This window comes from Peromyscus californicus, unplaced genomic scaffold, assembly GCF_007827085.1.
Source record: "Peromyscus californicus insignis strain IS unplaced genomic scaffold, ASM782708v3 Scaffold_6__1_contigs__length_162567912, whole genome shotgun sequence".
Classification (NCBI taxonomy): Eukaryota; Metazoa; Chordata; class Mammalia; order Rodentia; family Cricetidae; genus Peromyscus; species Peromyscus californicus.
Window position 1 is genome coordinate 101353815 of NW_026294584.1, and position 24098 is coordinate 101377912.

At 45.6% G+C, this 24098-nt stretch overlaps 1 protein-coding gene across 1 annotated transcript in view; it reads left to right on the forward strand.

Annotated features, from left to right (window-relative positions):
- Positions 1 to 909: 909 nt before the first annotated feature.
- Arhgap25 (Rho GTPase activating protein 25) overlaps positions 910 to 24098 on the forward strand; it is a 76532-nt gene continuing 53343 nt past the window's right edge. Inside the window, exon 1 of the mRNA XM_052720926.1 lies at positions 910 to 1266. Coding sequence (XP_052576886.1) covers positions 1206 to 1266 — 61 coding nt within the window. The 5' untranslated portion in view covers positions 910 to 1205. The remainder of the gene's footprint in view (positions 1267 to 24098) is intronic.

Sequence of the window (24098 nt, forward strand, 5' to 3'; positions counted from 1 at the left end):
GAATCGATGCATTTACAGATGAGGGCACTGAAACAGGAAGCAGTCAAGGAACAGGCCCAAAGTCTCACAGCAAACAAATGGTAAAGCTGGGATTTGAACACAGGCAATCTGGTTCTAGGGCCTAGACGCTTAACTGCTAGGTTGAGCTGACCCAGTTATAGATGTAAAAGCCCACCACAAGCTGAACTAGCTAGAATGAAGGTTTCATTAGTGTTTGTGGGGTAACTACCGAGTGTCAAAAATCTGTAGCAGAGGCCTCTGAGCACCCACGGTCATTAAGGATCCATTTTTCTGAAGAAGACATGGAGGCCCAGGAAGATTCTTTCAAAGGGGAAGGAAAACCTGAGTTTTTAACTGTTGGTCTGGTTGTAAATAGCACCCCGTGTACACAAAGTGGAAGAAGCATTAACCCTTTGCATGCTTCTGCCTAGCTGGAATCAACTTACCAGCTGAGTGCATGAAAACTCTCCACGCATCAGGTGGAGGTCACTAGGAACTTTTATCCCAAGCAGGTGAGAGCTATGTGGTCCTTACACAGCAAGAATTTTTAAGACCGTAACTTGGGCAGAAAGCTGGCTGCCTGCCTGACCATTTTTGGTGGTTTGTGGCAAGGAGGGGGAGAGGACAGGAGTTGAGGCACACGGTGAGAGCCTTGGGATTCTCTTTCTTTTTTAACTAAAACCACAGCCTCATATCACAAACAGGCTCTAGCTTTACAAAAATTTCTAAATGTCTTCTGAAGAAAGTGTACTCATAACGCCACAACGCTGAACAGCCACCCACTTCCTCAAAATGCAAGGAAGCAGACAGTTAAAAAAAAAAAACACACACACACACACACAAAAACGCAGAGACTGTTGTTTATCACGACTTCGCTTCAGTAAGGCCTGAGATTCTTTTGAGCAAAGCGTCAACTCGGCTGTTTCTGGTAAAACTGAACGCAAAGCAGGGTGCCAGCCCCGGGGGACTGTGGGTGGGATTAGGGGAGCTTGGGTGCCATCCCCAAGTGACAGATGGATGGACCTTTCATCTGAGAGAAAGGAAGAGACACGTGGGCAGATGAGCCTGGCACGTAAGAGTGCCTGTGGAGCAATCACCAGGCAGAGAAGACGGCGGAACTGAAGGGAAGAGCAGAAAAAGCAAGAAGGGCGCAGACTGTGGCCCACTGGCTACCTGACCAGCTACTCACCCAAATCGGAAGCAAAATGTCCCTGAAGCTGCCAAGGAACTGGGATTTCAACTTGAAAGCGGAGGCTGCGAAAATAGGTAAGGTCAGGATCCAGGTCTTTACCTCGGGGGGTTCTTATGCTTGAGCACCCACTATTTGCATGCTGGGCTGTGAGCCCTCAGTCGGTAAAAAGCAGCAATGCTGAGTTGGGTGGAGATTTGCATCCAGGTTGATGTGTTGACTGAAGTTTCAACATGCTGGAAGGGGGCTCTCCTGTCCGGAGGTGGGCTGCGTGGATCAAGGGAACTTGGGTGGTCTTAGGCTGCGTCTCGTATACAAAATTGAGGTTTTGTTCACGTGTCTATGGAGTCGTTTCTGGCTTGGAAAGTCATCTATCAGTTGGATGGCTTTCAGTAAGAGCACAGAGATTGGAGTATTTTTGAAGTGATTCATCCACGAGTGAATTTAAGTGAGTGCCGAGTTTGTGAGCCCAGGGGCTACCTGGAGTAAAAAGGAGACGTGGAAAATGAGGTGAGAGCATAGTGACTTTTAAAGTATGAGAACAGTGTTCTAGAGGAACGGAATGCGAGAGAGCTCAGGAAAGGTGAAAAAGTCACACTTTAGAACATTCTGCGACGTTCTGGCCCTCAATTCATAATTTTCCTCTAACGACAACGATGATACATTAGCTTGAATTTGTTGTTTGTTATTATATAGATGTCTTTTCGTTTGTTTGTTTTCTGAGACAGGGTCTTGCTATGTAGTTCTAGTTGGCCTGAAACTTGCTATAGAAACTCAGATTCACAGAGACCCTTCTGCTTTTCTTCAGTGCTGGGATTGTCGACGTGGCTTCCATACCTGATGTTTCTTTTATTATTAAATTTTATTTTTAAATTGATCACAGTCAGATGAAACAATTGGGCTGAAAGTGATCGACTATGTTACACACACATACACACACACACACACACACACACACACACACACACACAAAATCTACATAGTAAGACAACTTCTTGATTTTAGACATTAGTGTTGAGGCCTTGCAACAGCTTGGAAGGACTTCGCTTGGAGGAAAGTTTAGGCCGGATGGTTCATGGTAGTTGGAGTGTTAAAACGACTTGTCCACTGAAAACTCACAAATGGGAAGCAGGTCAGAGAAGGGGCTTTGAAATTCAACTGAAAGTAACCAAAGGAACCATTTATCTTGGTGACTGAGAGACCATATTTCCAAACAAAGCTGGGACTGTGCACTGAGGTCAGTTCAGAGATGAGGAGCAGGCAAGAGCTCTCTCTCCTGTCCATACAAACATCTGTGCTTAATGTTCACTCTAAGTTATCCAATCCACTTTTAAGGTAAAATGCCCATGGCTCTGTTCTTATGGAAATGTCCCGCCTATTGTGCCTATTGTAAAGGCATCCTGCTCCCTTACCATCCATGTTTCAGCTGAAAATGGGAAACTTGGGAGAATAAATGTTAGATTTTTTTCATAGACAGAGAAAATTACCACATTAAATTCTCAAGCCTGGGGTTAGGCCGAGAGAATTTTGTGCTTTCTACCACTGGTTCTTACAGGTGGGCCCTGGATAGCTTACTGTAGAGCAGCCTCTACTGCTGGCTAAAATCACAGACTCTCAGGGTCTACCGTGACTGTGCAGTCAGAGGAGACCTCAAGAGGGGACCCCAGGATCTTGCATTTTAATGAGCATCATCCTGGCGAGCTTTCAGCTTCCAAGGCTAAGCGCACAGGCTCTGAGTCACTGTGCAGGCAGCACAGAGCCTAGGGCCTGCACCAGCTGGGCAAACAGTGTCTGTTACCTGAGTGAAATCTGAGTACCAGAAGGCAGTATTGTTTAGTACTACTTAATAACATACAATAATAAGTCCATAATGTTTAGAAGAGCTGTTGTTGGTATCCATGTCATCTATATGTATGTCGCCCTATCGCAGACTGTCACATGATCTGGCATCCAGATCAGAAGTAGGACCCTCTGAGGAGAAAGTGCTCAACTCAGATGCAAAATCTCCAGTCCCTTCTCCCATGACCAGTACAGCTGTAGGAATCGGTTTATCAAGATGTCAGAAAAGCTACCTCCAGAAGAAGGGCCATGTAATTGGGAGTCCCCACAGGGAAGTCAGGGACTGTGGTTTCCAATCCTGGGTAGTAAGGTGGAGAAGGATCGGGGCTCCTCTGTCTGGCCACTGCTGACATTTGTGACTGGGTAATTCTTATCGCAGGGGCTTTCCTGCACATTGTAAGACAGTTAGCAGCATCCCTGGCCTCTACCCTCTTTAGGATGATAACACCCCTCCCTCTACCACTACCCCCAGTAGCAACCAAAAATGTCTCCAAAATTGCCAAGTGTCCTCTGGGGAGAGACAGCTGTAATTTTTTCCATAGACCAGTGTGCCAAAGGGTTATAGTTATAAGGTTGTGGGGATTGGAGCCCCTATCACATAGTTCAATTTTTAGGAACTTTTATTAAGATGTGACTTGAAGGGGATGGGAGAAAACCTAAGAGCTCCAAGAAAGGCTCTTGATGGGGAAAAACAAGACCCAGCCACTGTGAAGCCCAGCGGAAGGGCTGCTTTTCCTTTCTGTTCCTCTAATCTGGAGTGCTGAACCAGAGCTGGAGGGAAAGCCAACACCTCTGAGACCAGGGGAGGTCTCTGTAGCAATGCTCTTCCTCAGATGGTGGAGGGTACCCTCAGAGTAAGGAACAGAACTGCCAGGAGGTCCCCATCATGGCCTGGTGCTCCTGGTGCCGTGGTGGGAGAACATGAATGAGGCCACCTGCACCTGACCCTTCAGTCTTCATGGGGAACAGGAATTAGAAACAACAGGTAAAGGCAGCGACCTGGACTTGAGGTGGGACCAAGAGCACATCTTTCTTCCTTAGATGTAGCATCACCTCCCATTTCAGTCCAGCCATTTGAACCATGGCAGCCTGCCACTGTGTTCACGTTCACACCTGTTTTTCTCATATTCACACTTTTGGACTAGCTCCTTTCTCTCTTCCTGTGTGTGTGCATGCGTGTGTGTGTGTGTGTGTGTGTGTGTGTGTGCCCACGCACATGTGTGCATATGCATGTGGAGGTAAGAGAACAGCCTCAGTCATCATTCCTCTCACCAGCCTGGAGTTTGAGCAGGCTTGGCTGACAGGTTAGTGATCCCCAGAGATGTACCTGTCTCTGCCTCTCCAGGGCTGGGGTTACAAGTACCAAGCACAGATGGACACATAGACACACAGAAGTGAATGGATAAAGACACCTGTGAATTACTGGAAAGCAGGCAGACAACACAAATAGTCATACTTGACCAACAACCATATGAAAATAATCTTATTAGTTAGGGCATGCAAATGAGAAGCACTGTGGCACATTCATTCCCATCCACTAGCTCAAATAAACCGAGAGCATCTGATGATTCCAAATGTTGTCCATGACATGATGTAGGGAGGAACCAAGCCGTTATGGAGAAGCTCTTGACATAGCTCACCTGAACTGATGATTCACGAATCTTACTGTGTTGTCTTTCTCTCCTGAGACCACATCCTAGAGGAGCCCTGTGCATGCCAGCAGATGAAATGTGCAGGGGAAATCCCCATGTTCAGCAAGGGAATGGTTTAATGCTTGGTAGCATCTTTCTAAGTTGGAATACCACACAAGACAAATAATTACAGTTATGCACAAATGAAACTGAACAGCAACAACTTATTTTGGAGAGAGTGAAATTCATTCCCATTGAGTTTAAAAAGTACATAGGCTTAGAGCAAAACTATAAAGGAAAACAGAATTGCATGATGTAAAATTCAGGGTTATTGCTCTTTTGGGAGAGAAAGGATGGAAAACACAAGTGCGAGGTGCCAAAGGTCCTATCCCAGCAATCTGCACATGCGTGGTTCTGTGTCAAATGAACAGCAACAACAACACATCCAAACACACAGTAAGCTATCAAAAACATGCAAAGTTTGTTAACAGTGAATCACTCTGGGAAAAGACTATCCATGAGATGTATTCTACATGAAGGTGTCATTATCCTAAGGCTAAACACTTAAATTAAGTGTCCTGTATTACGAACAAGTATTACTGTGTCATTAAAAATGCCCAAAGCTAGCACCCCTACCCAAGTGCTTGACCAAGCAAATTGACCACGCTCTTCACACAACACATGATCCTTTAGCAGCTCGGCAGCTGGCTCCGAAGCTCCACATTAGCTGAAGAGGCTCCACTAAGCCAGGACCTGCACTTGCCCCTCCACAGATGTCGCTCCACACAGCTCACAGATGTCCCAGGGCCCAGGGGATTTCTATCATCCTGCAGTTGCCAGGCCAGCATGCTTGAGTTCACCTGGACACTGCATTGCCGCTGCTCCCCAGCGAGGCACACTGACACCACACAGTCCGAGGTGACCTGAGACAGGCATGCTTGTGAATTTGGTTTTAGAGATTTCTTTCCACTGAATCAAGTTTAATAGATGCTCATCCAGACCAGCCTGGATCTGGCCCACAGTAGTCTGTTTTCTGTGACTGATGCCACTGTGCTCCCCCAAAGCTGAAGATTACCACACAGGCAGCAGAGCCATGACTAGAAACATACCTTCCTTCACTGTCACCAAGGGGGTACTTATGCCAGATACCATACCTGTCTTTCTGCAGAGGTTGCATTATTGTCCCTGGTCCCTAGCCTATTCTCAACTTTTTTTTTTTTTTTTTTTGGTTTTTCGAGACAGGGTTTCTCTGTGTAGCTTTGTGCCTTTCCTGGAACTCACTTGGTAGCCCAGGCTGGCCTCGAACTCACAGAGATCCGCCTGGCTCTGCCTCCCGAGTGCTGGGATTAAAGGCGTGCGCCACCACCGCCCGGCCTATTCTCAACTTTTAAGTCCTTAATGTTAAATGGGGGACAGAGCCTTGTGGTCACTTGTGGAATGAAGGCTGAATGTCCCCTCTGGGTCTCCTGCAGCGGCAGTTAGGAGAGGACCAACTTCATTGGTAAAGGGAAGAAGCACCTGTTTTCTACCCATTCGCACACTGAGTGCCATCTGTAGACACTGGAAGGTCTGTGCTTCCTGCTAGATTAGGAGCTAAGTGGCAAGCTCAGTGGTTCTCAGAATCCAAGCCTCTTAAAATGGGCCTGGGTTGAGACACCCCTGGCCTGGGCGTAATAGCCTTCAGTAGCTCACAGGATCGCTGCTGTATATCTGTCACACACATTGCCATTTATAAAGCATCTTCAGAGTCCCGTAGGAGAACGCCATGGGGATTCCACGCAGCTGCAGTTGGGAGGATGTAAGGATAAGTTGGTGACAACAGTCCTTTCCCCCACACAGGGTGGCTTGAAGGAGAAAACTTTGCATGAACTAGCATCATTTGGGACTACCTAGGTAACATGAGATATGACATGGGAGGGCACCAAATGTCCCAGCTGTGGCCATAACAACTGAGGTCAACTGGTCCCCAGGGGAAGCTTGCAAATCATGGACACCACAGTAAGGATCAGGCCATTTAGAAGGGCCTCATCACAGAGGACAGCAGCGAAGCTTTGCAGAAGCCCAGGAAGAACCGAGATAAGAAAGTCACAGGGAGAAAAGAGAATTTGCCTTTTTCCCTTCCTCATCACCACTTTGCTCTTTGAAAGAAAAGACTCTCATAGGATTAGCAGCCAGATCTAGGCAGCTGGACTGTTTCTCAGGAACCCACAAGTAAGTAGAGGCAGACTGGGAAACAGTTACAAGACTGTGCTGACAGTAGGAACATGGGTCACACGAGACGTCACAGAGCCAGAAATCTGCTGCCACCATCTTCCAGTCCTACATATCCTTCCATAAGACACTGACCATTATTTCTTAAACTTTCTCCGATTATGAACTTTTTTGGCCCAGGGAATTTCTATGCAACTCCAAGTACATAGGTATTTTAAATTGGTATACAAACCAGTACTTATTGGTAATGATTCATAAACAAATTTTAAATAAGTGTGGCATGCATATAATTTTTACCACTTATTAAAAATGAGAGCACATTTACAGACTAGTCAGAAAGATGTATTTGTTCATATTTTGCTCAGGGAAATCAATCTTGGCTGAATATTTGATACTGCAGAACACGGAGGATCTTCAAGGGTTTTCAGAGCTGATTAATATTTTGATTTTGTAACTGTCGATGCTGAGAACACTACCTTGCATAAATATATAATGTGAAGTGGCATGGGACTGGGAAGGTTGTTGAATGGTTAACCAAACTGTCTGCTCTTGTAGAAGACCCAGGTTCTGTTCACAGCACCCACAAAGCAATTCACAACCATCTGTAATTCTAGCTCCAGGAGCCCAGGTACCTTTTCTGCCTCTGCAGGCACCACACACCCACAGTACACATGCATGCATGTAGGTGAACAGTCATACACACAAAATGAGAAAAAAACTAAATCTTTATAAAAATAAGAGATGGCAAAAGTATGTGTAGGACCATTTCAGAAATTGCTAGAAATTCTGCCCCAATTAAAATCCAAAATTCATAATTATTTCTTTTTAAAGACACTCAAGTCAGTAACTCAAACAATTTTTAAAACCAAATATTCTAACACGATTTAGTCCAAAAATACACTAATTTGATACTTACATGCTGAGGAAGGGCAGTAGGAAAATGTTTTTTTAATTGAAGCATTTTGCTACTACGGAAGCAGACATTTTTGTTTGTGTTGTAAAATCCCTGCAATAATTCTGTGATAATCGAGTCTGAGCCAAATGCATCAGCAGTGTATGTAGGTGCTGTGTGAGGGCAAGCACGGTGCAAAGTGTGCATGTTGCATGTTCAGAACCAAGACTACAGTAAAATCCTGTGATATAACGTAGGTGAATGCTGTCCCAAACACCTCACATTCATCATTTGTTTGAGTCTGAATTAACTTTTTGGTCATTGCATTATCAGAAACGTTTTACTGTTGCATATTTTCCACAGCTCCTACATCAGTTACGTGAACCTCCACGGGGCTGCAGCCCCTAGTTTAGGAAGCTCTGATCATAGGGGTTTACATTCTCCAGTGAGTCTCAGACTTCCCTTCAGTCCGCTGTGAATTTTACTGGGTGATGTCTCGTGCATATTTCATGTCCTTCCTCTTCAAGAAAGGAACCAACCTAGAAGGGCTTGTGATCTAACCCCCGTACCCACTCCTTCCTCTTGCACTTCCCAAGCATGTCACACTCACTGCAGACTTCAGCTGACTTCTTCACCTACTCTCTCTCCACTCTGGCCTTCATCACCCTGTCCACTGGAAGTTGGCAAATCTCTGGAAAGAAGATATAATGGTCCTTTACAAACAATTTCAACAGAGAAGTTGACTCCTTTGGGGTGATATCTGTGGATGCTTCTGGACTTGCATGGTATAACCTCAGCCCTGCCAACTAACTAGTCGCTTTTACCAAGAGTTTGTTCTTCAGTCTGTGGACCTACTAGTGAGGGTGACCCCAACTGCCTGGAAGAATTGGCATGGGCATGGAATTGGCATAGGGTTGGGCTGTCTGTTGATAATAGTTAGACAGGGAGGAGGCCAGCAAGGTGTAAGGTGTGGAAAGGGCATGGCCTTGGATGATGCTGACAGTTGATGGCTGGTCTAGGACACATGGCGTAAATTCTGCAAGTAAGATTCCTAACACCCATGCATTCTGAGAGAGGGATAAAGTCTTTCCTACACATCACAAACATCGTGTGCTTTGTTTATAGACAACCTCATCTTTAACCTTACATTAGACCAGCAGCTGTGCTTGGGCTCTTGCAGAAGAAAGCCCACTGAGCGTGCTCTGACGTTATATTCTCGGGCTTTATTTTTACTACCAAACTTGCTGAAAGTTTCCTGGTTTGGAAGTAAGGATTGGCAAATGCCAGTAGCTCTGATATGTCACCCCACGTGAGAAAGCTTTCTGGGTTTCCAATGCTCAGAAATTACCCTATGCGCTCCCTCCTTCTGATAAGGCACCCACCGGGACCTGCTGTGTCCCCCCTTTCATCTTGGCTTCCAGGAAGCTGAGTCACACCAACTTCTACCCATGGATTAGCATACTCACCTTGTTGGGCCTCAGTGAGAATTTGTGTTCTTTGAAAATGATGGTCTATGTGAACATGAAGATCTTATGAACACCTTTCTCTGAAGACAGCATGTAAGGACATGCAATGTATCAGTATCCCTGATCGTATATCCTGTGGGCAGAGCTCTTATCTTTCAGTAGCAACTGAACATTGTGATCTGTCTAAGATGCGTTTCAAGAGCAGGTTAGTGATGAGGGCCATTCCTTCCTGTTTTGAGTGAAACACGGCTGCATGCACACTCCTTCTATCTTTAGAATTCCACGAGGCAGTGACATCTTCGGTACATTCAGGCCGGTGATTTCATTCATCCACCTGCTCATTCAGTCACTCACACCGGTCTGTTCACTCCCAGGACAGGTGCTCTTCAAAGAGTGTTCGTGCCTCTCTCTGCAGGTCTCCTGTGTAGAAAGCATACCTCCCCGCCCCGACACACACCTTGCTAAAGAAAGTCTTCCTTAACCTCAAGCCCATCACAGTCTCCAGAAAGCTGAGTAGATTGTGTCCATGGGACTGACTGGCTTTGATGAATTCCTGCACTGCTCAGCCACTCCCAAGCATCCCTATCCAGATCTGGTTTCTTGATGAGCCCAGGTGCCTAGCCGCTGGATTCTGGCCTCTGGCAGCCAGGCATTTCTGCACTTCATTACATTACTAATTGTAAGTTACCATGAGAACGTAAGTTCACCTGTCCCCTCCAGTCTGTCTCAGCCTGATAGCCCTGTGCACCTCCTGGAACTCACCCACATTTCATCTTTTTGGGGGAGGGGAACTGAACTCACTCCAAGCATTCCAAGTTCTCCCTTCCATCAGCTGTTCCAGTTTCCCTCGGACTTGGGCAGTTCGAGGTGATTTTTTCCAGAAGACCATAGTATTTGGAAGTAAAAATGGAGCTGGGAAAACATTTTAAAGCCAGGAATCATTCTTCTTTCTAGGATCCGGAAGTCCTTCCAAGATTCTTTGCTCAGCCTGTTTGAAACTGCTGCTCTAACTTCTTCCTTTGGGTTTTAAGAAATCTTTCCTTCTGCTCACACGTTGGAAGCCACATCTGTCACTGTGTTGCAGGCTCTTCCCAGAATCACACAAATCCCTACCCTTATGTTTCCTACAGCCAAATCCCGTTGTCATCCTCGTTTTGGGTGTTCTTCCAACTCTGCCCTCCATCCCTGCTGCCACCCTCCTCCTCCTGGGAAGTCTAATCAGATTGCCCGGGGGGAGGGGGAATCATTCCCCAGGAACTTGCTTGAGTTCGATCATTTTTCTTTATTCTGGTTGATACATATTATTGGCTGTCTAGTGTGTGCTGGACACTCCGCTCAGGACTGTTGGGGAGAAAAAGATGAAGATTCTGACGGTTTCTGGAAGATGGCTGCGATGATAGTGTGGTTTCTGGTCACGACAGGGGTGCTGCATATAGAAACTTGCAACGGGCAAGACTGCATGCACAAGATCGGCGGGACACAGTTCCAGCCAGGATCGAGGAGGGACCCATGAGGCCCCACCCCTACCTGAGGAGCTATTGACAACTGATGGCTGATGGCTGCGGAGGGAAGGAGAGCCTGCTTACTTCAAGCCCCCGTGTGCCAGTAGACATCCTGACCCCTGTGCACATTCTGGCAGCACTAACTGGACTCCGTGGGTTTAAAAAAGAAAACTCGAATCTGGGAAGTATAAGTGGTGGTAGAGTACAGGAAAGGAGGGGACGGGGTCGACCTGATCAGAACGTGAAACTTCTCAAAGAATTTATTTTGTTTAAAACACTCCAACAGTACCTTTTATCTGAGGGGAGGTCTACCCCATCAAAAGGAATCAGACCTAACAAAGAAGTGTGACTGTTGCTACAACATTTAAAGAGCCAACACGGAGTTTGTTCTTCAAGGCCCTTATGTTGATGCCCATCATTTAAGTCCACGCACACCTAAGAAATCTTCCACTCCCAGACTGCATTCTCATTTACAGCCAGCAGATGGCGACCACAGACAAGGCTCTGTGGTTCCATTGCTACAGAGAATCGTCATCTGTTTTCCATATAACTTTCCCAGAAAGCCTTGGATTTAACCAATTCTCTGAACAGCATAAAGCTCCCTCAAGCTACATCCTTCTATGACCTGAAATGCCCAGCAGTATTGACTGGAAAACCTAACTGCCTGTTTGTCTTCTCGGGTAAAAAGGAGGCTTCCAGATTAAAATATTCTTGAATGAAAAGAAAAGGATCTTGATTTGGAAAGCCATTCCCAGCATAGAGATGGGGTTGGGATCGGATTTGGGAATAGAGTCCTTGAAGACACATACACATGCAGCAGATTACAGGCTCAGCCCTCTGCCACTCCTGACTTTGGACACTATACGTCAGGGTCTGAAGGGGAGTCACTCTGCTGCTTCATAGGTCAATAGGCAAAGCCTCCTCTAACAAGGACAGGTCACTCACTGTACACTGTGCCATCTCTGATCTCACCTCAGTGACCTCCACATCCTTTGTACTCAGTTTACCTCTTCTGCCTATTCTCTGACTTCACCCCTGCCACTCTGAACATCCTGAAGAAAATCTAACCATTGGGCTGCCTGGTTCTACTTTAGGCTTATGCCCATCACCCTAGGTGGGCACTCACAGAGACACTGAGACCCTGACTGAATTCTCTATGCTATGGTTGCGAAATATCTGTGACTAGTAATGATAAAGAGTTGAGATTTGTGTCTCACAGCGCTGGAGGCCAGGAAGTCCAATGCCACGGTTTTAACATGGTTGGTGTCGGTGAAAACCTATTGCATATAGATAACAGCACCACGGCATGATGGGAGGTGGGTAAAGAGAGGTCTCACACTGTAACTTCAGAGGGTGGAAGAGCAGAAGAGGGCAAACCCACTTCCTCAAAACGTTTTGTAGGGGCCCTGGGTCAGTCAGCTGTTTGCTGAAGAGTCAAAATGTCCAAGAAGGTACTTAAAAGGGAAAAAAAATACTTGTTTCACCCCCTGTTCTGAACATCTCCATCCACTGTCATTTAGTCTTATCTCTTTTAGCATGAAGTGAGATCAAACATCATGGAAGATAGCTTTTAGCTGAGCAAAGATGGTCATCTCATGGTGGGCAGGAAGCAGGATGGGGATGGGGCAGAGACTGGGGACAAGATGTGCCCTCCAGAGGTGCATCCTACATCCTCCACCTAAATTCAGATCCCCAGAGTCCCCCCACCCCCCAGCTTTCCAGAGTCAGTGAATTAATCCTGTAAGGACAGCATCCTTAAGACCCACAACTACTCAATAGCACCACGGACTAGAGACGGAGCCTTCACCAGGTGACCCCAGGGCATAGCTCATGGCCACACCATTAAAGGCCTTCATTCTGTCCTCGAGGGCAGAGCCCTCCCTGATCAATAGCTTGCTAAGGCATTGCTGCTTTGGGGATTGAGTTTTAACAGGAATTTGAAAGGGACATTCATCACTCAAACCATAGAATCTATCCACCAAAGTTACTTTCCTTTTGCTCCAAACTCTCCCTGCTGAAGGTAATTAATCGTAATTGTCAACCTGATTGGAATAAGGTTCCCTGAGAGAAGATGAGTAGGACACATCCATGGGTGTGTCCATGAGGGAGTTTCCCAAGACAATCAACTAGGGGGATTATCTAGTTTGCTCTAGGAGCCCAGAAGGAATTAAAAAGGAGGGAAAAGAGAGGGCTCTGTGGTAGTGACTTTCTCTGTCTGCTCCCTGGCCCCCATGAGTGAGCTGCCCTGCTGTGTGTTGTCTGCCATGGTAGTTCAAACTCTGGACCTGAGAGCCAAAACAAAACTTCCGGGATTTATTATGCCTTTTCTTTCTCAAGGTCTTAACAATTCCTCATACTCTTGCTCAGATTTTTATATTTCAAAACGAAAAATGTGACAGCTAAATGAGAACTGCCCCCCTTTCTATCACAAAGAGATTCCATCTGTCCCCACTTTTACCTTCAGTTCTACCTTCAGACATGAGCAGCAGGGGTTCCCCTCTGGAGACCTGCACGTTAGTGGGCCTCCGTAGCCTCCTCAGGGTGAGGCATGAAGCCGAGGGAGCAGGCTTACCTAGACTCTGCATCCTGCCCACCTCAGGGCCCCGTGAGACTGTGAGTTCATCAGATGCCCAGGAACAAAGGAATGCTTCCATGAGTCTTGCAGTGTTGTTCTGTGTTTGTTGGATGGTGGAGGAGCACAGACAGTTTGGACTTCTGGACCGGAGTCCATACATGTGTGTGATCCTCACTGTGAGAAATGGAGCTGGGGTCAGAAGAGGAGGGACACGGGCTTTAACACAGGAACCTCCATTTGCATTCTTGTATCCACAGGCTCTTGAATATCAGTCACGGAAACGTTCACTTCTCAAGTAGCCTGATTAAACGCTGGTCCATGCCACCCCATCAGAAGGTTCTCTCACCATCACTCCTAGTCCACACCTTGCCTAGCCACTATACCTCTGTCCTCGCCTCATTCCACTGGCTCCATCAGATGCCTTCACCTTGAAATAGGCTTCTCAAGACGAACTCAGTCTCACACCTTATGCTTTGCTTGATCTCAATGGTCACTCTTTCTGAGACCCTTCAGTAGTACGCCCTTCTCTGTCACACCTCACAATACTCAGGTGTTTCAGGCAGCACTGGCCCTGTCATTCATTCTGTGTCATTAAGAGTTACAAGATGCTGGTAGCTGAGCATCAAGCCAAGTGCAGGAATGTCATCAGGGCAGGACCACACATGTGACCCCACAGGCTGCCTGTCTATGAAGCTGACCAGGGCTTAGTGCATCAGGCCGCTGCTCATCCAGCCCCACCAGCTAGGTGGTCTCAGGCCTTTTTAGACTTCCTCAGGCTTTAACCTCCAGCTGCCATTCTTTGTTAGCTGTGATCTCTCTTGTGGATTCTGCACAGCGCAGTTGTCTGCTTGGATGCCTCTGCAGCTTCTCTCCCCTAGCTTGGCTACCATAGATTCTGAATTCTCTTCCTGTAGATGAATTTCTAAATGGTTTTATTAAATAAAGAACACAGAGCCAAATATAGGGGTGAAAGCCTTAGAGATATCAGGGAAACAGGGAAAGCCACGGGCTAACCTCACCTCCCCAACTCTGTAGCTTCCAAAGAGAGCGACTTCCTGTCTACCCAGGCTTATATGCCTTGTAGTTCTGCTGTCTGATTTGCTCTCTGTCTAGCTACATCATTTCCTCTTCCTGGCCAGCTCTGCCACTTCCTGTCTGTACAGGCCTCCAGAACTCTATGGTTGGTACTGGGATTAAAGGCATGTGTCACCACGCTTGGCTCTGTTCCCTAGTGTGGCCTTGAACACACAGAGATCCTGCCTGCCAAGTGATAGGATTAAGGGTGTGTGCTACCACTGCCTGACTTCTTTGTTTACTTAAAATGGCTTGCTATTTCCTCTGATCTCCAGGCAAACTTTATTTATTAAAGCACAAATAAAATACCACATCTTCCCATCCACTTTACTTGGCTTTAGTGACTAAAGTTTAGTAAGCTCTACTAACCACCCAGGTACTATAGCCAACACCTGGAGTTGGCTTCATTCATCTTTTCCTCTCCCACCTCCCACTGAATCCCTCATACGAAGTGCTGGGCTCACCAATCTGTGTCTCTGATCTGACCTTTTCCATTGTCCCTGACACTGGAAACCCCAGCATTTCTCACCTCTTCTGCCAGGGCAATTCACTCATCAGTCTCCCTCCTCCCACTCTTGTTCCATGCCACACACCAGGCCCAACTCAGCAGCTCTTAAAAAGAACCAAATCATGCCATTTGTTCCTTCAAATCACCAATGTACTTAGAATTAAATTAAAAATCAGTGTCTCCATGTGTAGGCTAGGCCTGCCCCTATCAACCAACATCGAAGACTCTGGTACTGTTGCCTGTGCCCAGGCACACACTGACTTCCAGTTCTGGAAGTGCTCTGCTTAGGGTATTCTCAAGGCTGGGCCACTGTTCTCCTTGAAATGCTCTTTCTGAGTTTTTACCATGGCCTCTCCACTACTCATTCAGTTTTAGTGAAAACACATCTTTCCAAAGAGCCTTTGCTTGAGCACAGTGTCTGCTGTGCTCCAGCGGCTCTGCATCCCACTATCTCAGTGTCTTCCTGACAATGTGACTTTGAGGCTGAAATTATCTCATTTGTTTGCACAACTGCACTGTAAGTTCCCTAAAGTGAAGGCTTTATATATTCCATTTACTTTCAGATTCCCTAGGAATATGCCTTCACTTGGTAGCTACCCTGAAAATGCTGTGGGATAGCTAGGCTTTTTCCGACTTTCCTTTGTCATAGGGACATTAAATTGAGACCAAAGCATATTTATTTTTGTTATCTCTAATTTCTGTTCTTATCAGTGGCAGAGCAGTGGAGCTCATTCTGGCATCCTTAGAGAAAGATATAGACTTTTGGTTTTGGAAGATAATTTGGACACTGGGTGGGTGGGTGTAGGGTGACTGAGCATGTAGATACTTTCAGTTCTAGTCTCTATGTTTGGCTGAGATCACAAGGAATACTTCTTGCTCCATCATCAGAGCAGAGGGTGAGCAAGGAATTCTTCTACTTGAGACTCAGGGGGGCCAGGTCTTTTCACCCAGCTTCCCTCCCCTGCTCATCTCTAACTGGGCATTGGTTTTATTCTTTACTATCTAGGAGGCAGCCAACTCAGGAACTTAAGAGCAATTTTAAACAGGGGGCTAGGGGTACAATGAACAATGTAGCTTAGTTTTCCTCATCAGAGACAAATCAATTCACACTCACTACTAAGGACGAGGAAAGTGACTCTCAGAAAGTACAAATACTGATGCTGCAGAACAGTTTTGTAGAAGTTAGAGTTAGTACGAGAGGAGGAGCAAGAGTGAGCCAGGGAGAGGAAGATGGGGAGGAGGGAAGGAAGTGAGCAGAGCAGGGAGAGAAACTCAGTATATAGAGGGGTGAAAAAGCAGACCAAGAGGGGAAGGAGGAGGGAAAAGGAAGGCAGTGATGTGGGCAGAAGGAGGAGCCTCTGTGTGGTTTTTCTATTTTTGAAGATCCCACCTGCAAATTTCAGCTTGAAAAGACCAGTAGCTAAATGGAGCTTATCAACTTCATATCCAGAAAATAACTTCATTGCCTGCCCATTAGGGATGATAGCATTGTTGCTACTCTAGATATTTCATTAGGACTTCATTCCACCTTCCTGTGGAGAGGTTGGGGAAACTAATCAGGGACTCCCTTGCAGCTAGGATTCTGGAACCAGATTACTTGTACTGATTAAACTAGCTAGATAAGATCAGCTAAGGAAAGGTGTCTTCCTGTGATTCCACCAGGGCTGCTATGGATACTGCTGCTGAGCCAAGCAAGATTTTTTAAGATCTCCCAGCAGCCAAGCTTCAGATCCAGCCTTGTGTCCAGGCCACCAGAGCAATGGCAGTCATCTCAATGTTGAGGCAGTTTGCCCAGAGGTGGTCTCAGACAGGCTGACAATGTAAGAATCAAGTGTTGTGCCTTGTGGAGGTGTTCTGGATAAAAAGAACTTGCCCCTTCAGTTCCTCAAAACATTTTATGATCATCCAAGTCTTCATAAATCAGTTCCTTCTTCTTGCACTAAACTCTGACTCCTACACTGCTACATGCTGTATTAGCAAAAAAAATTTGCACATAATTCTCCTCTTCTCTACCCAGATCAGCCTGCCCACACTACCAACAACTACTTCCCCAGAGTCACAGGCACTCCAAGTATCTCAATAGCTAGTCAAAACCCACAGTCTCAGTGATACATCATACCATTCAGGCCATTCACTTATGAGTAGAAAAATCTACACCACTCTAGCCAGCCTTTCTGTGGATTTTTATATAGAAAGGCCATTAATGGTGGTCTTCTATATTAGCTACTTTTCTCATTGGTGTGACAAACAGAACCAGCTTAAGGTGAGACAAGTTTACTCTGGTTCATGGTTTTGAGGAATTTCAGTTTGTTTGTTATCAGTGTGTCGGGGAAGGTATACTGGCACAAAGGACTGGAACCAGGAGTGTGCATAGCTTTCAAAGCCTGCCTCTAGGGACGTCTTTGTGCCCATCAAGACTTACCTACTAAAGGCTCCACAGCCTTCAAGATGGCACCACAGCTTGGGACTGGGCATTCAAACATCAGCCTGTCAGAACATCTCAGATTGAAACTGTAACACCTTCCATCCCTGGCTGTTCTAGGTACCACCTCTGTGGAAGTCTCCTTCTTGTCCTGTTAGTAATCAAGATTGCCTTCCCACAGCGCCACTGCATGAGACCCATGCTGGTTCTCACATTCTCTTGCCACTGTCTTGTATCTCTCCATAATTTCCAAACAAGGGACCCTGTATTTTCATTTGATACCAAATCCTCATGATATTCTTCCATGTTCTGCTGGAAGCCACGTCGTCTTTGGGCCTGCACTTGACCTTAAGATCTCTTCCTACTCCACTTAGTGCACTATGATTCTTATGAGTTCTGACTCCTACTTATGGCTCACTTCACTCCCTTCTCTCATCCTTATTATGAGCTGGACCACACTGCTAGCCTCCTGATCACCTCTAGCCTATAGTATTTACATGTTTGTTGTTGTTGTTTTCTGTGAGAGCTTCTTATGTATTAACACTTTCATAGTTTGGTGCAGTCATCCCGGCTCCAGCAAGGCAAACAGCAGTGACAGCTTTAGGCTGGAGGGGTAAGCACCTTCCACCTCTCCTCTGATTAGCTGCTTTGCAAATTTGGCTACCCTGGGAGCCTCTGCTAAATTTTCACACTAGAGATGGCAACCGAAGTGACCTGGGGTAGGAGCTGGAAACTCAAGAGATTTTAGATTTTTAAATTAACTACTATCGTGTGTGTGAGTGCATGAATTATGCCACTTGTGCATGCAAGCCAGAGGAAAACTTTTGAGAGTCAAGTCTCTCTTTCTAGTGTGGGTCTAGGGACCGAAGTCCCGTGCTCAGGCTTGCACAGCAAATGCTTTTGCCTCCTGGGCGATCTCACCAGCCCTGGAAACTCAGCCTTTCACCAGCCCGGGCGATCAGACATGCAGCAAAGTTGGAGGTTTGCTGTTCTTGGTGTTGCCAGACAGCCTCAGCATCAGGTAGCACTTATGTTGACTGGAGGGGGACCTGGAGCAGGAACTGAAAGCGTATAATTATGTTGCTTCGTTGCAGAGATTTTGACTTTTGAATCCTTTTATTTTCTAACAATGTATATCCCACTAAAGGATTGCTTGTATTCTAGAAAAAGAGTTTGAGTAATGTGCAATTGTCCGTGAGGTAACAATAACAGACTTTTGTTAAAATCAAAGGTGATCATTTCTTTGTGAGTGTGTGGAAGGGTATGAAGGGACAATAGAGACTGAGCCATGTGCCAACAGGTCCAGGGAGAAGAGGCGGCTGCATCTCTTTTCCCTCCTGCACCCTTTTCCCTCCCTGGCACCCGGCTCACCTGCTTTAAGTGTGAATTGACTTAGAGCCTCTAAGAACTGCAATGCAGACCCAGACGATGCACTCCACTTGTGACTTTCATTGTTTCTCACTTGTCCTCGAGGGTAGGGGGTGTCTGCACCCACAGGTTTGTTCTCAGTTGCCCAGAGAAGCTGGGGGGGTTTGCTCACACACTAGGTCGTCAGGGCTGCTGGCCATTTTCTGAGTTTGTCTGGTTTTCTCCCTCCCAACACAAGCTTCATAGCCAAGGACTTTGGATGGAGAAGAGCAGGGGTGGGAGGGACCAGGAAACTGCAGTGTGTGAAGCCCAAAAGTGGTGCTAAGGGCAGAAAGGAAAGGCAGAGGGTACTCAGCATGGATAAGCACAGCTAAGAGCCACACTGGCATTTGGTACAGCCTAAGAAGGCAAGTACTGCCCCCTTGTGGGCAACGGTTTCCCCTCCCTTTTCGTACACATGACCTGCTAGCTCCCTTTCTGTTCCAAATGGTGTCAGAGTAGCTTAAATGATCCCTAGATAACATAGATATCAAGCCTACAATCAAGATTTTCCCCTTTGTGCTCATGGACTGGTTTCAGTGAATACACACCCCCTAGCGGTTATATAAAGAAATGCATATGGACATGCATACTCCCAGTGCGGTCTGTAACCTCACAAAGGTTAAAAACACTGCTGTCCGTTTCTAAGTACAAAGAAAGAAAGCCCTTCCCTCTTAAGAAATCTTGTGACAGCTGGTCCAGACATTTACAAGACGAACAAGTGGCTCCCACCTCTCATCTAGGGTGTTTTCTGAATATTACATGTAAAGGGGTGCAGAAGAAACGGCCGGGCTGGTGGGAAAGCATGACATAGGTTGGCTAGCTCGGTCTTGTTTGACTAGCCCAAACTCCATGGGCTGGACCAATACAAGTGACAACTGACAGAAGTTCTTAGGGCTGCTTTTTGCTGCTTGAGTGCAGGTTTCTAGAAAGCCACTGCTGTCAGCCTTTATGAACTGACAGGAGCCTCTGGGGGGGGGGGGGGGGGGGGGCGCAGCAAGCCCAACCAGAGTGGCAGGGACTCCTGTGCTCACTAGCCCATGCAGGTGGCCAGCAGCCTCCTCATGAGCTAAGACACTGTGGTAGTATAGACTCAGTTTTGAATTTCATCTGTTGTTGTTTTTCTTGTCCTCACTGTTGAGTGGGAGGGCGTGTACTGTTCTTGCAGTCACTTATTTGGTCCGTATAAAGGGTGGCAGAAAAACCACCCTCCACATTCTCACCTCTAGAAGGGACACTGGAGCTGTTTCTGACAGATAGAGACTAACGCATAAACTGTTATAGATCTCTACATAGAGACTTTCCGTGACCATGATGCTTCATTTCTCCCAGGTAAACGCTGAGGAGCTCGAATACTGAGGAGTCTGAGTTTAACTCTACAAAATACTTGTCGGTTGTTTGCCAAAGTGGCAGCGCCATTTCCTGTCTGACCAGCCTCCTAGGGGAGCGCCTGCTACTCCTTGCTTGCCAGTGTGCCTTTAAACTTTGTCGTATCCATTCTAATACGTTTATGTTGGCATCCCACTGTGGTTTTATTTTAAATTTTCCTAGTGACTAATGACGTATCACATCTTTTCATCTGACAAAGTGTCACTTCAAATAGTTTGGCCATTTTTTAAACTGGCCTGTTTTCTCAGTGATGAGTTTTGAGTGTGGAAGTCTCCTTCTTGTCCTGTTAGTAATCAAGATTGCCTTCCCACAGCGCCACTGCATGAGACCCATGAGACCCATGCTGGTTCTCACCCCACCCCCACCCCCACTCCTCTCCTCTCCCCGCTCCCCTTTTCTTCTTCTTCCCTCTCCTTTTTTTTTTCTTTTTTGGAGAATATTTTATTGACTATGCTGTAAGAAGGCAGCAGGCTGGGAAGTAAGTGGAGTACCACCCACAGTCAAGAGTCTACAAACGTATATTCTAAATACAAGCCTTTAGTCAGATGTGTGATGGGAGGTGCTTCCTCCCACTCTACTACCTGCTTTCCCATCTCTTAATGCGTATCAAAGAGTGAAAAGTGTTGATCCTGGTGGAATCTGTTGTCAACTTTTTCCCGTGTGGAGTATGGTTTTAGTGTTGGGAGTTGGTCTTCATCATCTCAGCCCAGGGTACTCTGGGAGTAACAAACACATTCTATAAATATTAGGGACTCCAAGTCTTTCCTTCGCCTCCTTCCTGCAGTGACTTAGAAACATCTTTCATGTTTTCTTCCCTAGTACTTCCTGAAAGAACACACCCACAATTAGACATAACAAATGGGTTTCCTGTGTCTGAGCTCTAAGCCCTCCTTCCCCTGGCTTCCCAATGATCATAAAACAGCATTTTCCAAAGTATCTTCTATCACTCGGACAAAAGCAGTGGAAGACTGGGGTAGCTAGTGCAAATTTTATGGCGTAACACTCTGGAATATCACTCTGCATCCTCTGGACACTCATGCACCAAACGCTTCTACCCCCCAAAAAGCAAAACTTAGTCACCTATCAACTGGCATTTCCCATTTAAGACTGAGCTGTTTGTTTATATTTGTGTTGTGGGACATCTTCCCACATACTAAAAGTGCAGATATCCTTGGAGGCGTTTCCTGAATCTAAGTACAACTCCCTCCTGCTTCCCTTGGGCCTGACTTTAAATCACCCCCTTTCACAGCTGATGTGAGAAGGAAATGCCAAGGAAGAGAAGCAGAAAGGACAATGGCTGGGCTACGACGACGTCAGAGGAGCGAAGGAGTGATTCATCCAGAAGCGCGTGAAACAGCTGCCTTCTCCCTAATTTTAGTTTCAGTTAGTACTAAAATGTTTACCCATGCCATCAAGGTGGCTCCTTGGTAAAAGTACTTGCCACATAAGCCTGATGACTTGAGTATGGTCCCCATCCACATTCCACAGTGGCAGGAGAAGACAGCTGTCCTCTGACCTCCAGTTATACACATATACACTGTGACATGTGCACACATGCTCACACATATGCACAGGTTCAAACACATACATCGGACACCCAATAATAATAAATAAAAATTAAACATTTGCTGTTTTTATAAATGTATCCCAAGTCAGTTTATTATATGAGCTATTTTTATTTTCAACAAATTTATATTTTTTTGCTAGATTTAGTTGAATGAAATTATCCCCTAAAACATAACCCATGGAGGATACTGGGACAAGGTCAAAAGCACCAGCAATCTGTCTTCCCACCTGGGTGCCAACCTTGCAGAATCCACCCAGGGCAACTTTTTTGGAACTCTGAGTCTCATGGAGGCTTCAGTTTTCCAGGAGAAGATTTGAGTGGTAAATTGTGTTGAATTTTGGTAAATTCAAGGTCTTGGCACATGAGTCCTCATCTGTCTCTCATAACTAGCCTTGTGGCAGGCAACTCTGAATGGATTCCCTGAGCAGCTTACTGGAGCCAGGGTGGACAAAGAGATTGAGTCACCAAATGATAGGAATCTGTGCTCTGACCACAAACATACAGGCAGAAAACCCTGAAGAGGGGACAATCTGATTTCCAGAGTCACATTATTAAGTTCACATGCTGAGTCCTCCTTCCTTCCTTCCTTCCTTCCTTTTTTCCTTCCTTCCTTCCTTCCTTCCTTCCTTCCTCCCTCCCTCCCTCTCTTTCTTTCCTTCCTTCCTTCCTTCCTTCCTTCCTTCCTTCCTTCCTTCCTTCCTTCCTTTTTTATTTTTACAGGAAAAAAATCACCAAGTATATAAAGAAACAAGGAAGTATGGCCCTTTCAAAGGGAAAATAGATCAACAGAAATTGTCTGTGAAGAGGAAATATAAACTGTAAAAGAAAATTAAAAGAAATGCTGAAGCTAAAAATTACTATAAATGAAATGAAAATCTTACCAGAGATTTTCAAAACCAGACATGAGGAGGAAGAAAAAAGAATCTGCAAACTCCAGGTTAGGGCAGTGGAAATTGTCAAGTTTGGAGAATATAAGCCAGATTAAAGAAAATGCTCAGAACCTAAGGGGTCTGTAGGACATGAGCAACAGAGTGACATACTCATTATGAAAGTCCCAGGGGAAGAGGGAAAGGGGAAGGGAGGATGTCTGAAGAAATAATAACTGAAAACTTCCCACACTTGAAGAAAGACATGAATATAAAGATCCAAGAAGCTGAGTTAATTACAAGTGTGAGGAACTCAAGGGCCCAGAGAGAGGCGTTACAACCAAATTTTCAGAAAAGAATGATAAAGAGAAATGTCAAAGCAGATGGGGAGAAGCGATTGATTACCTACAAAAGATACTCAATAAGATTGTGAAAAAATTTCTCATCAGAAGCTTTATAATCTAAAAAGCAGTGGTCTGATAAATTCAACCTTCTAGAAGAAGAGGAACTATTGACCAAGAATCTTACATCCAGCAAAATTACCCTTCAATAATGCTAATTCAACTCAGATAAAGGTGCCTTCCACTAAACCAGATGATCTGAGTTCAGTCTCTGGGACCCACATGGTAGAAGGAAAGACCTGACCCCTGGTGGCGGTTTGAAAGAAAATGGCCCCCAAAGGGAAGTGTAGCTTTGTTGGAGGAAATGTGTCATTGTGGGGGTGGGCTTTGAGGTCTTTTCTCAAGCTTCACTTAGTGTGACAGGCAGTCGACTTTCTGTTGCCTGCAAGATGCAAGACTCTCAGCTCCGCCAGCACCACATCTGCCTGCATGCCGCCATGTTCCCTGTTATGATCATAATGGACTGAACTTTGAAACTGTAAATGAGCCACCCCAATTAAATGTTTTCTTTATAAGAGTTGCTGTGGCCATGGTGTCTCTTCATAGCAATAGAGACCCAAACTAAGACACCCCTGTAAGACACCTCTGATCTCCACATGTGCTCTACGAAGCTTGTGCAGGCACATGTGTGCATGTGTGCATGTGTGTCTCACACACTCTAGGTAGATAAGTAAATACAGGGCAATTTTAAAAAGTGAGAGAGAAGGCAAGACATTCCTAGAGAAACAAAAGCTAAGAGAATTTGTTAGTCTCATGCTGCAGGTCCAAGTGGAAGGTTTTTAACAGAAGACAACAAAGACATTCAGACCACAGAAAATGTGTGTGTGTGACCTACAGTTACTAAAGAAGTTATAACAGTGCTATGAAACTCTACCCTTTTTCTGCATGGTTTAAATGTTTAAAGATTACTCTAGACACTAACATAATAGCAATTTTGGTTTATAAACTATGCAGTTTTGTAATAATTTAAGAGATTAAAACTTTTAAGATTAAAAAGTTAATTTTCTCAGAACTACAAGATACAAAAATGTAATTTGATGATATTCAGAACTGAAGGCATAGGGACACAGGCATTAAAGAACCATATTCGCATATTATTAAAGTTAAATTGGGATAAATTCAAATTAGAATGGAATAAGTTTGGACCATTAAATGCAAT